General features: G+C 38.8%; 1 protein-coding gene across 1 annotated transcript in view; it reads left to right on the forward strand.

Annotated features, from left to right (window-relative positions):
• ALG14 (ALG14 UDP-N-acetylglucosaminyltransferase subunit) overlaps positions 1-16,991 on the forward strand; it is a 104,535-nt gene that overhangs the window by 36,868 nt on the left and 50,676 nt on the right. Inside the window, exon 3 of the mRNA XM_082677620.1 lies at positions 5,238-5,369. Coding sequence (XP_082533746.1) covers positions 5,238-5,369 — 132 coding nt within the window. The remainder of the gene's footprint in view (positions 1-5,237; positions 5,370-16,991) is intronic.

Consider the following 16,991-nt stretch of genomic DNA (forward strand, 5'->3'; position numbering starts at 1 on the left):
GGCTCTGGTCGCGTTAAGCTAGCAGACTCCCTTTCCCTTTGTGCTCAGACCTCAAAGCCTCAGGACAGTCTTCTCTCTTGGACTTATTTTCTGGGGAGAGGACCCACAAGGGCTGAGAAGTTCCTTGAGGCCCTCTAGGCTGTGTATCTAGGACACATTGATGGGGAGGGCGCGTTTGTCTTTGGTTCCTTCTCATCTCCCCTTAGGGTTTGGTGCCTCCTGACTCTGGCTGTTTATAAACTCTCAATACCCTGCTTTGCTCTGGCATTTTCCCTCTTGCCCCAGGAATTCCATCCGTTCAGTTCAACCCATTTATTGAGTGGACCTTACAAATAAGACCCCAGGTTAAGCACTGTGAAATTACCTCCTTTGTGTCCTTTCTGCATTCCCAGTCTAAGAACATCTCAGGTAGGTAACAGGAAGATTGAGTTATTTTATATTAATATGCAAAAACATATTGCATCATTTATTCAATAAATATATATTGCGCACCAACTGTAAACCAAATACTCTTACAAGCACTGAGATTGCAACGATCAAAGTTCCTGGCGTTCTCAGGTAAGTTATATTCTCGTGGAGGTATCAGTAAATAAACATATAATATGCCAGTAGAGGAAATAGAGTAATTTTAAAACAAAAAGCAAGCTTGGTGATGGAGGAGAGAGGAGTGTGCATACAGGTGGGAAGAGCAGGGTTATTTAGAAAGGTCAGTCGGGAAAGGTACCTCTGAGAACTGATCTGGTGGGGGAATGGGTGGGAAGAGGCTTGGATTTGGAGAGAAGTCTCTTTTTTGGTAGGATTTCCAGTTCCCTGAACTTATTATCAAAACGACATAATGTGGTGAAGACTTAGATGAGGTTTGGAGGTATAGGCCTCTCTAGTGTAGAGCCATAAGCCAGAGACGGGTACCATATGGACCCTGCCCCCCGTCCCTGGTCTCCTGCCAGTCAGGGTCATGGTTCTGACCCCTTGCCTGGCTCGATCCTCACCACCCGCATTTCCCCACGCTGGTCACCAACTCTCTGTTTTCCTGTTTATCTCACTGGTAGGACTTCCAGCTTGGCTTTCTTCCCAGCTACCACGTAGACTCTTGTCCTTGATGGTAATGTAGATTCTTGCATCACCTTGCCTTGGGCTCTTCTGAGTAAATTTCCTTCCCTATCACTAGGAAGAACCTACTCCTTGCCCACCCTGTGGGTAACCATATACTTTATCATTTAAAGTGGGATACTTCTGAGAGCAGAAGGGAGCACTATTAATAACTATGCCAGGACTACAGACATAAACTGGGACCATCCTGTGTAAACTGAGTGGTGGGTCACTGTATGCATGAGGTCATTGGCTCAGTTAGCTCCAGCCCGCAAGTGGAACCAAGACTCCCCTCCCCAGCCTAGCATCTGATCTGAAGGCTGAGGCTGGGCTCCTTCCATGGTGCAGCCAGAAGTCAGAAGACAGGTCATCACTCTTCAGTCACCACCTTGTTTGCTCACCCTCAGGCCTGTTTTTCTAGTCTCCATCTAGGAGGACCCTCAGGTCGCACCCCAGAACATGCCTCCACTAGTTTCCATCCTTCTGGGACTGGACTGGAGACTTCTAGAACCCACTTTCTCTGCTTCCTCAGGCTGCTCCCCGGGACAAGATGTAGTCTTTTCTTCCATGTCCAAGTCTAAGAGAGCTGTCTCCAGACCCTTGCGTAGGCCCTACCAGGCTTTTGTGTTTGCCTCTCTGGAGCTCAGATGGAGTCAGGGGAGCTGGGCTTCCAGAGCCAGAGTCAGGCTGACCACCCCTTCCAGCCCCTCAGGACACTAAAAATACCCCAAAATACTGTTCATTGCTTCTTTACATAGCTATAAGCAAAGAAGATGTGGTGTGTATATATACACAATGGAATGCTACTCAGCCGTAAAAAAGAATGAAATAATGCCCTTTGCAGCAACATAGATGGACCTAGAGATTATTATACTAAGTGAAATAAGTCAGAAAGAGACAAATACTATATGATATCACTTATATATGGAATCTAAAATATGACACAAATGAACGTATCTACGAAAAAGACTTACAGATATAGAGAACAGACTTGTGGTTGCCAAGGGGGGAGGGAGAGGGGAGAGGGATGGATTGGGAGTTTGGGATTAGCTGATTCAAAGTGTTATATGTAGAATGGATAAACAACAAGTCCTACTCTACAGAACAGGGAGCTACATTTAGTATCCTGTGATAAACCATAATGGAAAAGAATATGAAAGAGAATATGTATAACTGAATCACTTTGCTCTACAGCAGAAATTAACACAACATTGTAAATCAACTAAACTTCAATAAAATAAAAATTTTTTTAAAGTTATATGCTCACAGCTTTAAAGGATTCAAGGGACATGGTAGACACCCATGGTTTTTTAAAGAAAATATTACAGATATTAAGATCAGGCCTCAAATTTTTGAAGTAACACTGAAAAATCCTTTATAATGAGACGCTACTGGGTTATTTTCACTATAATAATACTGACATCTTATTGGGTTCAAATGTATTTTGTAGTACAGGTCCACAATCTCTGATCTGAAATCTTAGAAAGCTCGGAAAACTGAGGGAGAAAAAAAAAGTTCCAAGTTTGTCACAAGTTTATTTGACAGTAAAACCTGGTTTGAATTGGCACGAGGAGTATAGTCTTTATCCCACTTAGTGTGAATGTTCGTGGTTTGCTATAGAAATGTCAATATGTTTGGTTACTTCTCCAAACTTCAGCGATGGATATTATGTAATATATGGTATATGTCCTGTATTACCTGTTCGAAATACTTCTGATCCAGAAGGTTTCTGATGAGGCATTTTGGCTCTCTAGTGCTGAAACCAAGCAAGGCCTCATGTACCCACAGTACAGAAGGCCAGACTCTGACAGCCAAGAGTTTGCAGCAAAGTAAGGGTTTATTGCAAGGGGCCAAGCAAGAGTGTGGGAGACAAGCCTCAGATCCATTCCCACTTGGTCTTTGAGTTAGGGATTTTTTTTTTTTTAAAGGGATGAACAAAGGCTGGGATTAATCATCTTGTGACGTTTCTTCATCATAGTTTCGGGAGTCGGGATGTTCTGGTTTATGAGGCTCAGACCAGGTGGTCTGTGGCTTGGGGGTCCATCAGCTCATCTTGCCCTGGAGAAACAACCTGGGTTTGTATGTTAATGATGATATATATAATAGCAATTTTAGTGCATTAACGATGTTATGGACAACAGCAATTTTAGTCATCTGACTGGTGGATAAGTGTTCAGTTAGCACAGCATAGAGGTCAGAGGAGACAAGAAAGGGAATAAAGATTTGGATAGAGAGATTAATCATAAGCTCAGTAAGGAAACTCAGTGTTAGGGGGGGCTCAGTTTCAGTACTGTTTTACCCATTACATGTTTTTAAATGAATAATCTCCACAAATTAGGCAAGCACAAACTTCCAACAAGACTCCTTACAAGTTTGCCCCCTTTGGGATACTGCCCCTTGTATGGTCTATAGTTTGGGAACTATTCAGTATTATTTTCTAGTTGAACATTTAGTACCTTAATCCTTTGGAAGAAAAAAAACCATTGATATAATAAATGATTAATAAATAAATAAAAATAGTGGATAACATATTGAGTCCAGATCTTTCTTTCCCCACTGGTGTAGTATGGAAGGAAGAGGGACTGTCCATCATATGTGAAACAGAGTGGTCACGTGTGCAGCCCATTTTCGTTTTTTCTTTTTCTGCGGTACGCGGTCCTCTCACTGTTGTGGCCTCTCCCATTGCGGAGCACAGGCTCCGGATGCACAGGCTCCGGACGCGCAGGCTCCGGACGCGCAGGCTCAGTGGCCATGGCTCACGGGCCTAGCCGCTCCGTGGCTTGTGGGATCTTCCTGGACCGGGGCGCGAACCCGTGTCCCCTGCATCGGCAGGCGGACTCTCAACCACTGCGCCACCAGGGAAGCCCTCGTTTTCATTTTTATAGGAGCTACACAGATGCCCTCCTGGAGCATAACAGACGCCTCCACACACAATCTCACACCTTTTTCTAAATTTGAAAAAACTTAGGACCAGTAGTTTTGTGTCTTGCACTAGTTTAGGAAAAGGTTTTTCTGTTTTTTTCTCTAGGAGCGTATTGTTCCTCAAGGCCAAAGGTGGGGGGATGGGGAGAGGAATGTATTAGGTATTTAGTCCTTTACTCTCTGACTTAACGTTTGTGGTAGCCAGGCTGCAAGGAACTCCCAGTGATTCTCACCTTCTGGTATTCAGTTCCCTGCCCTTCCACATCATATACAGTTTGTGGCAAACAGTTCCAGATTTTCTTCATGCAAATACTGATATGTGTACCATTGTGTATACAAACACACACAGCTGTGTGGTTTGTTAATACACGCTGGATCATATTAAACATACTGTCCTGCAACGTGTATATTCACTTTAACAACTTATCTGGGCACATCTTCCATATCTGTTCATATAAATCTATGTCATTTGTTCATGTGTCTCCATATATTTTATTGTATGGACTTCTCCAATCCCTGTTGGAGGATATTTGGGCTGTTTCCAATTTCCACAAATACAAACAGTGATAAAGTAGATAGCATGTGGGTAAATCTGTGGGATGTATTTCTGGTAGCAGTAATGCTGGATCAAAAGTAGACACACTTAAAATTCTGATAGATATTCCTAAATTGCCCTCCCCAAAAGTTGTTCTAATGTATTTGCCCAGGGACTGTAAATGTCTATTTCCTCACATCCTCAAAAACACTGAGTATCCACAGTCTCTACCAGTTAGGTAGGTGAACAATGACTCATTGCTTTCTTTTGTGTTTAATTGTTAACAATCTTTTCAAATGTGTATTGGCTGTTTGTGTTTCTTCTGTTTGGAATTGTCTGTCCATCTCCTCTGCCCATCTTGATACTAGGTTGCTTATACTGATTTGTAAGGACTCTTTGTATGTAAGTATGTTAAGGTCTTTGCCTGAAACATATTTTATAGAAAATTTCCCCCAGCTTATTGTCAACACTGACTTTAACATTTTGAATCATATTCAGGAACTTTTTGTCATAACCCAGTGATGTGTGTTGTATAAAGCATGAAAAAGGCTTTATAACTTAGTTTAAAAATATTTCCAATGAAAATTAAAATTGAGAGAGCATTTCCTGTTTGTACAAATGTTAACTGTTTCTATGTTTAACTTCAGCATCACTGGCCCAGTTGATTTGCATTTTCACTCTTTCCTTCTAGTTTACCGAATACTATATTCACCGCATTCCCAGAAGCCGGGAGGTCCAGCAGTCCTGGCTGTCCACGGTACTCACCACCTTGTACTCTATGTGGCTCTCCTTCCCCCTGACTCACGGAGTGAAGCCAGATTTGGTACGTATGAGCATCGGAGGAGAGAGAAGGTCACTCTCCTGTGGATCCTTCATTAGTAACAGGACATATTGTTTTCTTGAACAGCTTCCATTCATCAGTGTGCCAGATACTATACCAGACCTTTTACTAACATGTGCTAAAATTTATTTCAATGCACTTTGCTCAAAGAGGTGGGAAATTTGTCTTCCATTTCTAGCTATAACTTGAACTCTAAACTTGCCCTTTTCTCCCCTCTGTCTCATGGCAATAGGGACTAACCCAGCACTATCTTTAAGCAATTTGTGCTGGTAGCCACCTGTGGTTTCTAAGCCAACGTCATGTGCTTGCCTGTCAGCCAGAGAAGAGCCAGTTTTTTTTATTCCTTTTCAGTACTCTTTTTATTTTGCCAAAACTCTGTTACCAATACTCTGTAATGGCCTGTATGGGAAAATAATCTAAAAAAGTGGATATGTGTATTTGTATAACTGATACACTTTGCTCTACACCTGAAACTAACACAACAACTAACACAACATTGTAAATCAATTATACCCCAATGAATTTTTTTTTTTAAGTTAGCAATCTAGTAGGCACAAAAAAACAGAAACAAAAACAAAAAGCTCTGTTACCAGAAAATGATATGCAGTGGGCAGAATGTCATACACACTCAAGTTTTTATAGGAAAGTAATACAGAAAATAGAAATGAGAAGGCTTTAGTGCACTGTATTAAACCTTACCTTCCTTATCTATAAAAGTCTTAAGTTCTCTGTGGTCTTTAGGATGAAGTTCTATTACTAAATGCTGAATGCACTTCAGTAGGCAATGCAGATCAGCAGATATGTTATCACAGTAGTGTACACAGTACTTAAATAATGCTCTCATTCCTGTTTAAGGCAGAATCCATTAATCTGCATAGCCTTAAAGAAACCCTTTATTTGCTTTCCATATACATGAGTTCTGGCACAGTGGATGTTATTCTCATGAATAATTGAACAAAAATGCCTTTAGCTACCATGATTTTGAAAGATCTCTATCAGTTTGGTCATTGCCTTTCACCAGCTGGATTGCAATTCAGGTCCCTCCCTTGGATGAGAATTTAAAAATCTGAATTGTCTACGTGAGTACTTTAGATTGTTTTTAAAAGCTATAATTTACAAACAGTGAAATGCATAGATCTTAAGTGTATAGTTTGACCACATCTCTATCAAGATATAGAACATTTCCATCACCCCACCTGCCCCTTCCCAAGCAGCCACTTTCTGGTGATTTCTATCACCATAGATTAATTTTGCTTATATTTATTTTTAAATTTTTGACAGAATAAGTTTATCTCACAGTCTCCAACCACATTTTATGAGTGTGGAACTCAGATGTTTTCCTAAAAGGTCATTACTACTCTTAAAGATTTAATTATTTCTGAAACTTAAGAGACAAAATGGAAGGAAGAAAAAAAGTCTTCACATTTTAAGCTGGAAATTTGGGGTTTACATTTACTAAATCGCTGGGGGCATGACCACTGTCAGTGGCAGCAGCCACTGTTGAATGTGGTGACTTTAGGACTCTAAGGTGTGAAGGTGAGAAGGAAGTAGTGACATGATGGCTGATGTCTGCTGTGGACATGGAGGAGCTCTGGTGACGGCCCTGCCTAAGTATTTTGATACCCTTGTAGTAGGAAGAGTAACTGATGGGGCATTAGGACACTTGGTCCCAGGTTCACTTTGGCTTTTATTTTATTTTAGTTCCCTTCTGGGCATCATTCTCTACCTTAAAACAAAAGGATTGGACCAGATGTCCTCTCAGTTTCCTTCAAACTTAGTCTAAAATTTTATGAGTGCCATAAATTTGCCTATAAAGAGTGGAAGGGAAAAAAAAGACTATTATGTTTCTAAAGGAATAAAAAGGGAAAAGGGGGGAAATGTGAAATACTTATTTCTGTTTTAAACTGAGTTTTGAAAATTATTTCAAACCTGAACATTATCCAGTCAGTTGCTTTGATGTGGCTGGCTTCACAAAATGAACTCCCACGTAATGAAATTCCCTTATTCACACACACAAAGTTAATGGTTAAGAACAACATGCAGATCTCTCCTGTATTCATCCTTGGCTTTCTTTTTTTAAAATTGTAAATGGCACTAATTTCATTTTTCTTTTTGAATATTTTTGCCTTTTTTAAATTGAAGTATAGTTGATTTATAGTGTTGTGTTAGTTTCAGGTATACAGCAAAGTGATTCAGTTATACATATGTATATATTCTTTTTCAGATTCTTTTCCATTATAGGTTATTACAAGATATTGAATATAGTTCCCTGTGCTATACAGTAGGACCTTGTTGTTCATCTGTTTTATATATAGTAGTTTGTATCTGTTAACCCCAAACTAATTTATCCTTCCCTCGCTCCCTTCCCCTTTGGTAACCATAAGATTGTTTTCTATGTCTGTGAGTCTCTTTCTATTTTGTAAATAAGTTCATTTGTATCATTTTTTTAGATTCCACAAATAAGTGATATCATATGGTATTTGTCTTTCTCTGTCTGACTTACTTCACTTAGTATGTGATAATCTCTAGTGCTATTCATGATGCTGCAAATGGCATTATTTCATTCTTTTTTATGGCTGAGCAATATTCCGTTGTATATATATGCCACATTTTCTTTATCCATTCATCTGTTGGTGGACACTTACATTGCTTCCACATCTTGGCTATCATACATAGCGCTGCTATGAACATTGGGGTGCATGTATCTTTTCAAATTAAAGTTTTCATCTTTTCTGGATATATGCCCAGGAGTGGAATTGCTGGATCATATGGCAACTCTATTTTTAGTTTTTTAAGGAACCTCCATACTGTTTTCCCACCAACAGTGTAGGAGGGTTCCCTTTTCTCCACACCCTATCCAGCATTTATTATTTGTAGACTTTTTGATGATGGCCATTCTGACTAGTGTGAGTTTTGATTTGCATTTCTCTAGTAATTAGCCGTGTTGAGCATCTTTTCATGTACCTGTTGGCCATCTGTATGTCCTCCTTGGAGGATTGTCTCTTTAGATCTTCTCATTCTTTTTGACTGGGTTGTTTGTTTTTTTGTATATGAGCTGTTTGTATATTTTTGAAATTAAGCCCTTGTCAGTCGCATTGTTTGTGAATATTTTCTCCGAGTATGTAGATTGTCTTTTTGTTTTGTTTATGGTTTCCTTTGCTGTGCAAAGGCTTATAAGTTTGATTGGGTCCCATTTGTTTATTTTTGCTTTTATTTCTATTGCCTTGGGAGACTGACCTAAGAAAACATTGCTACAATTTATGTCAGAGAATGTTTTCCCTATGTTATTTTCTAGGAGCTTTATGGTATCATGTCTTATATTTAAGTCTTCAAGCCATTTTGAGTTTATTTTTGTGTATGGTATGACGGTGTGTTCTAACTTCATCGATTTACCTGCAGCTGTCCAGCTTGCCCAATACCACTTGCTGTAGGGACTGTCTTTTCTCCATTGTATGTTCTTGCCTCCTTTGTCAAAAATTAATTGACCATAGGTGCCTGCGTTTATTTCTGGGGCTCTATTCTGTTCCATTGATCCATATGTCTGTTTTTGTGCATCCTTAGCTTTCTTATGATTTTCATCAAAATTTCTTCTTTACTTCTTAAAAACAAAACAAAACCATTTTTAGAAACTATAGTACCATCAGACTTTAAATTACTTGAGTTGTCTGAACAACCAGGTGACTTTCTGTTTCTCTTTAACTGTATGCACCTGGGCCGGTAAGTCTGCTCTCCATTCAACTGTCTCTGTGCCTCACTTTGTCATCTATAAAATATAAATAAAGTCACTTTCCTTGTTGTTTCAGAGCAAATGCTGAATAATAGAACATTTCAATGTTTTTTAAATGGAAATTCCATCCAGTATGTACTAGCTAACGTTTATTGAGCACACTTACACGTACCAGACCTAGTCCTAAGTACTGGCATTCATGCTGTATGAGGTGGGTAGTACTGTTATGCACATTTAATGGAGGAGGGAAGTGAGGCTTTGTGAGACAGGAAGTTACTTGCCCAGAGTGTATGCACAATCAGTAAATAACAGAGCTAGGTCTAGCATCCAGGTCTTTCTGATTCCAAAGCCCAAGGCCTTAACCGCTGGACTGTATGCCACCATTTCTGGCTCACCGTGGAAGATGTGTTCATTTATTCAGGCTAATTAAGAATCAGTTAATAGGGCTTCCCTGGTGGCGCAGTGGTTGAGAGTCCGCCTGCCGATGTAGGGGACACAGGTTCGTGCCCCGGTCCGGGAAGATCCCACATGCCGCGGAGCAGCTGGGCCTGTGAGCCATGGCCGCTGAGCCTGCGCGACCAGAGCCTGTGCTCCACAATGGGAGAGGCCACAACAGTGAGAGGCCTGTGTACCGCAAAAAAAAAAAAAAAAAAAGAATCAGTTAATAAATTACTTTTAAAATAAATTACATTCAGCATCACTCCCTCTAAATAAGAGTGTAAAATTTAAATAGATCCCAACAGATCAAATTAAGTATCTGCTTTAGTAGATTTAACAAAGCCTGATCTAATTGAATAATAGTATATATTTCAAAATTAAGTGTCATGTGTATTTGTCAACATAGAATTTTTTTTTTTTTTTTGCGGTACGCGGGCCTCTCACTGTTGCAGCCTCTCCCGTTGCGGAGCACAGGCTCCGGACGTGCAGGCTCAGCGGCCATGGCTCACGGGCCCAGCCGCTCCGCGGCATGTGGGATCTTCCTGGACCGGGGCACGATCCCGTGTCCCCTGCATCAGCAGGCGGACTCTCAACCACTGCGCCACCAGGGAAGCCCAAAATAGCATATTTTTAAAATTCAAAATGGATAATTAAAATAAGAGGAACAGTATTATTTAAAAAGTATTATTACAGAATTTTGCAAATGAGATTGACTTAGAAAATTAATCAAATTCATATTTACCAGTTTCCTGTTATAGAAAATCATATATAAAACCATTGTGAGTATATGTAATGTTTTATATCTTAATTTAACGTTTTGAATGAGATAGTAATCAAAAACATCAGGTTGTTTTGAGGAAAAAATGTGTAAATCTGCTTGTTGAGTGTATATTGAAAGTCATGCTTGTTTCATCCAAGCCAATTATTAGACAAAAAGCATCTTAGAGGAAAGTTATAAACTCTGTTTTGGAGGCCTGAATCTAATCCTTAGTAATTGGAGTGGATGGTTTCTTTTTCTACAAGGGCATTAAATACTTTCTGGTGTTTCACATATCATACTTTTCAAGAAATATGGCTTTGCCAGGCATCCTGTGAATAAGAGTCATAAGATTATTCTTGAGTTTAAAAAGATAATGGGACAGAACATAGATCATTGGTTTTCAGCCTCCAGGGGTGGGGGAGGGACTGACTACAAAAAGACTTGAAAGAACTTTTTTGGGTGAGAAGCCGTTCTGTATCTTGATTGTAGTGGTCATGGTGGTGATGGTGGTCGATACTTAATTGTATGCGTTTGTCGTAACTCAGACCTGTACACTAAAAAGGGTAAATTTTACTCTGTGTAACTTATATCTTAATAAATATAAGTTTTAAAATGTGAATGATGGCCAAAAGCATCAAAACCTTTGGCTCACAGTAGCTTTGTATATGGCATGTACCTATCTTTGAGTAAAAGTGATTTGGTGAGTCATTGCTTGCTCCTCTCGGCACCTCACCTCTCCAGTGTTTTTAAGACCTTCTCTAAGTGGCACAAATACCGGAATCGAGTTACAGCATTTGTCTAAAATTTCTAACATAAAATTCAGCACCTTTGCTGAATTAAACATCTGGGTCAGGGAGCATCAGTAGCAGCCAAAAATGACATAGTTTATCAAATGAACTGAGATTTCTCAGTTCATTTCATTTCAGTTGCTTATTATTTTACGTTTGTAACCTTGGAAGCAGTAAATAGAGTTGGTCATGTTTGGAATGCTATATTATATGTTTGATTTTAGGTGAGTCTATCATCCTCGAATTGTTAGTTACTGAAAGTCTATATTAAGTGCCTAACATGTACTACTTTTCCACTTGTATATCCAGTAGGCATCTGAAAGTTTCTTGGTTCAAGATAGTAGATATTTCCTACTCTTCCCCATCTTGGTAAACTTGCTCAAGTCAAATCCTCAGGATACATCTTTGATTCCTCTCTGCCACACCTACTTCCCCTGTTCAATAGCAAGGCCTGCCAGCCATGTCTTCTCAATTTTCCGTCATTTCTGTCTGTTTCTGTCCATCTTTCTGCCCCAAGCCATGCAGCGCCACGCCACCCCCACTGCATAGCCTCTTAATTGTCTGCCTATGGAAGGAAGTTCATGATCCCCCGCAGTTGCTTCACCACTTAGCAGCCAATGTGATTTCTTTTATAACGTACATCAGATTCCGTTACTCCACACTTAAAATCATCCAGCGGTTTTCTGTGCTTTTAGAACAAAGTCCAAATTTCTCAGTGTAGCCTATACACTCTAGCCCAACCTGCTTCTCTGACCTCTTCTCCTCCTCTCTTCCCCTAGTTCACTGTGTGCCAGCCAGACCTGCCTGTTTGTTTTTTTTGTTTTTTTCCAACAAACCCAGCTGATTCCTGTCTCAGAGCCTTTGTACTTGCCATTCCCTGTGCATGGGGCTCTTCACCCCTGCTATAAACGTGACTGGTTCTTTTTTGTTCTCTGAGCTCAAATGTTACCTCCTCACAAAGGCCTGTCCTGATACTAGCCCTTCCTCCAGCTCATGTCCTCATCCCTCTGTCAGACTGCCCTGCTTTATTTTCTTCATAGTACTAATCCCATTTTTATGTATGTGTTTGTCATTCCATAAGAAACTGAAACTGCCTTGTTCATTATACTGATGCAACAGTGCCTGGCACTTGGTAGCCTCACAGTACGTATCTTTGATGAATGGTCCAGTCACTGTGCATGGGTGAGCTGTGGGCCCTTCTCTCAAAGAGCTTACACTCTAGTGGGGGAGACAAATGGGAAAGTAATTATAATGTAGTGTGCCAAGTGCCTTATGGTGGTAAGTGAAAATTGCTGTGGGACTATCACAAGAAGAGCTCAGTGGTTCATTCATTCACAGATACTTGTCAAGGACCCTAGTCTGTGACAGGATTTATACTGTGTGTGAGAAGTATAAAAGTAAGTAAGCACAGTGGACAGCAGTCTTGCCCACAGCTGGGTGGTTGCAGTGTGATAGGTCCTCTTTGGGGAGCTGGACAAGGCTTGAGAGTGGAGATGACATTTAAGCAAAGGTGGATAAGAGTTAATCAGTCAGAGAATAGGAAAAGGTCATTTTAAGAAGAGTGAAAGATTAATAAGTCAGTTGAGTGAGTGTCACATAATGTATATAAGGTTGAAATCTTTAGACTGAATTTTTATTAATTAGCATTTTAAATATAATATTTTCTTGCTATTAGAAATTAATGGGATCTGGAACTTAAGACCTGAATGCAGTAGCAAGGTAGTCATTTTTATAAGGTTAAATATTATGGATACTGTTAAGATGGCGTTTTGGGCTTTTCCTCTATAAACCCCATAAACAGACTTCTTTTCATTTAAATCCAATAGAAGTTAAAAGAAATGGACACTTAAATGTTTTACTGATTTATCGTTTTCATTCATGTGACCGGAACACCTAAAAGTTGTATTTTTAAAAATTTTTAGAAAAATAACATTTATTGAACTCTCCCTATGTGTCAGGCACTATTCTAAGTACTTCGCATATATTAACTCATTTAATTCTCCTAACAGTGCTCTGACACAATACTCTTTACCGCCATTCTATAGATGAGGAGCTCAGAATCCAGAGAGGTCTAAGTAACCAAGGTCACAGAGCTAGTCAGAGTAGCATAATTCTAGTTCTCTTTAGAAATGTATCAGATTTGCCAGAATTAGATAACTCACTCAAAACTTCACTAGTAGTTTTGTTTTGTTTTTTTAATGTCTGTATTGCAGCAGGCACTGAAAGGGATGAATAAAATATAGCTGTGTCCTCAAGAAGCTTATATTTAGTTAGCTTCAAGAAAAGTGGACTAAAGAAACAACAGGTAGGCATGAAATAGAGAGTAATTCTGTTGGTGGAAAAAAAAAACTATTTAAAATCAGAAATAGTTTTTCCATCTCTTCAGCCTACAGCTTATTTTGGTGCTTGAGATTCTTTTAAAAAGCATTTAGAGGGGCTTCCCTGGTGGCACAGTGGTTGAGAGTCTGCCTGCCGATGCAGGGGACACGGGTTCGTGCCCCGGTCCGGGAGGATCCCACATGCCGCGGAGCGGCTGGGCCCGTGAGCCATGGCCGCTGAGCCTGCGCGTCCGGAGCCTGTGTTCCGCAACGGGAGAGGCCACAACAGTGAGAGGCCTGCGTACCGCCAAAAAAAAAAAAAAAAAAAAGCATTTAGGACTTACCTGGTGGCCCAGGGGTTAAGAATCCGCCTGCCAATGCAGGGGACACGGGTTCGAGCCCTAGTCCAGGAAGATCCCACATGCCGCGGAGCAACTAAGCCCGTGTGCCACAACTACTGAGCCTGTGCTCTAAAGCCCACGAGCCACAACTACTGAGCCTGTGTGCGACAACTACTGAAGCCCATGCGCCTAGAGCCCGTGCTCTGCAACAAGAGAAGCCACTGCAATGAGAAACCCGTGCACCACAACAAAGACCCAACACAGCCAAAAATAAATAAATAAAATAAAAATTTAAAAAAAAGCATTTGAACACAATTTTTTTTAGCATTTTTTATTTTGAAATAATTATAGATTCCAAGGAGTTGAAGAAATAGTACACAACGTTCCATGTACACTTCACCCAGCTTCCACTAGTGGTGGTCTTATATAACCATAGTGCAATGTCAAAATCAGAAAATTGATATTAGTACAATTCTGTCAACTAGACTACAAACCTTATTCAGTTTTCACTGTATTTCATATGTGTTCATGTGTGGTTGTGTTTGTGTATAGTTCTATGCTGTTTTATCCATGTATCAAGATACATAACTGTTCCATCACTGCAAAGGAACTCCCCTGTGCTATCCCCAGTCCCTGTTCCATGGTAGCCACTAATCTGTTTTCCATCACTATAGTTTGTCATTCCAAGAATGTTCTATAAATGGAATCACACACTATGGAACTTTTTGAGATTGACTTTTTCTCACTGAGCATAATGCCCTTGAGATCCATTCAGTTTTTTACATGTATCAATAATTCCTTTTTATTGCTAAATAGGATTTCATCGTATGGATGTATTACAGTTTGTTTAACCATTCATACATTGAGGGACATTTGAATTGTTTTCACTTTTCTGCTGCTATGAATAAAACTACTGTGAACATACATGTACGGGTTTTTGTATAGACATAAGTTTTTATTTATCTGGGTAAATGCCCAAGAAAAAGATTGCTGGGTCTGATAGAAAGTTCAAGTTTACTTTTATAAGAAACTGCCAAACTATGTTCCATAGTGGCTATACCATTTTTACATCTCACCAGCAATGTCTGAGAGATCTAGTTTCTCTGCATTCTCTCTAGAGAATTGGTATTATCAGTATTTTTTACGTGTGTAGGGATATACCATTGTGTTTTTAATTTGTATTTCCCTAATGGCTAATGAGGTTGAACATCTTGTCATGTACTTATTTGTCGTTAATATTTCTTCTTCACTGAAATGTCTGTTCATGTCTTTTGCCCATTTTCTGATTGGTTTGTTTTACTTTTGAGTTTTGAGAGTTCTTTGTATATGTTAGATGTAAGACTTTTGTCTAATATGTGGTTTACAAATATTTTCTCTCAGTTCATAGCTTGTCTTTTCATCTTCCTAACAGGGTCTTTCACAAAACAAAGATTTTTACTTTTGATGAGGTCTAATTATCAAATTTTCTTTCATGAATCGTACTTTTGTCATCACATCTAACAACTCTTCATCTAGTCCTAGATCCCAAAGATTTCCTCATGTTTTCTCATAATAGTTTTATAGCTTTATGTTTTACATTTAAATGTGTGAGTCATTTTGAATCAGTTTTTATATCAGGTGTGAGGTTTAGATGAAGGCTCATTTTGCCTACGGATGCCCAGCACCATGTGCTAAAAACAAATAAACAAACCTTTCCTTCCTCCACTGACTTGCTTTTCCCCTTCGTTAAAAATCAATTGGAATTCTTTTTTTTTTTTTAAAAAAAGAAGTTATTAGTTGGGTGTATTTGTGTTTATCATTTCCTGGAATCTCTGTTGCATTCATCTCTGAGTCTTTTCCTCTGCTAATAGCACATTGCTGTGTTTGCTATAGCTGTATATAGTAAATCTTAACTTCTGGTAGAGTGATTTCTCCCACTTTATTTTTCTTTTTCAAAATTGTCTTAGATATTCTAGTTCCTTTGCCTTTCCATAAAAAGTGTAGAATAAGCTTGTCTATGTATACAACAGAATTCTGCTGGGATTTTGATAAGACTTGCATTATATGTATAAATCAGTTTTGGGGAAATTGACATCTTCACTATATTGAGTCTTCCAATCCATGGACATGGTATGCTTCTCCATTTATTTAGATCTCCTTTTATTTTGTTTATCCAAGTTTTGTAATTTTCAGCATCAAGATCATGTACACGTTTTTAAAATTAATATCTTGGTATTTTACTTTTTTGGAATAATTGTAAGTTATAAATGGTATTGTGTTTTTAATTTTGGTTTCTACATGTTCGTTGCTAACATATCAAAATACGATTGAGCTTTGTTTGTCTCATATCCTGAGATCTTGCTTTTTTAAATAGATTTTCTAGACAATCATATGTCCTGCAAATAGAAAAAATTTTATTTCTTCTCTTCCAACTAGTATATAATTTGTTTCCTTTTCTTACCTTATGGCACTGGCTAAGACTTCTAGTGTTATGTTTAATATGAATGATGAGAGCAGACAATTTGTCTCTTTTCCAATTTTAGGGAAAAAGCTTTCATTCTTTTACCACTAAGTATGGTGTCAACTGTAGGTTTTTTATAGATGCTCTTTGTCAAATTGAAGAAATTTCCCTTCTCTATTAGTCAGGGTTCTCCAGAAAAACTGAACCAAAATCAATGGGATAGGATTTTACTCACCCTTTTTGTTCTATTCAAGTGTTCGGTTGATTGGATGAGGACCGTCCGCATTAGGGAGGACAATGTGCTTTACTCAGTCTACTGATTCAAATGTTAATCTTACCCCAAAATACCCTCACAGACATATGTTTCACCAAATGTCTGGGCACCCATGGTCCAGTCAAGTTGACACATAAAATTAACCATTACAACCTCTATTCTTAATTTATTGAGAATGTTTTTATTAATGACAATAGAAAAATTAATGTATTAATGACAAAATGAACTTTGTTACAAGTTCTTTTTGCATTGATTGATACAATCATAATTTTTTGTTAGCTATTGATACAGTACGTTACATTGAGTGATTTTCAAATATTGAAACAGGCTTGCATTCCCTGAATAAATCCCACCTGATCATGTTGTTTAAACATTTTTATATGGATTTCATTTGCTAATAATTCGTGTGAATTTTTATGATGATATTCATGAGGGATATTTGTCTTTGGCTTTTTGTTTTGTACTATTTTTGTCTGATTTTGGTATTGAAATTAAACTGGCCTTATAAAATGACTCAC

The sequence above is a fragment of the Grampus griseus genome (assembly GCF_964374135.1).
Source record: "Grampus griseus genome assembly, chromosome: 1".
NCBI classification, from domain to species: Eukaryota; Metazoa; Chordata; class Mammalia; order Artiodactyla; family Delphinidae; genus Grampus; species Grampus griseus.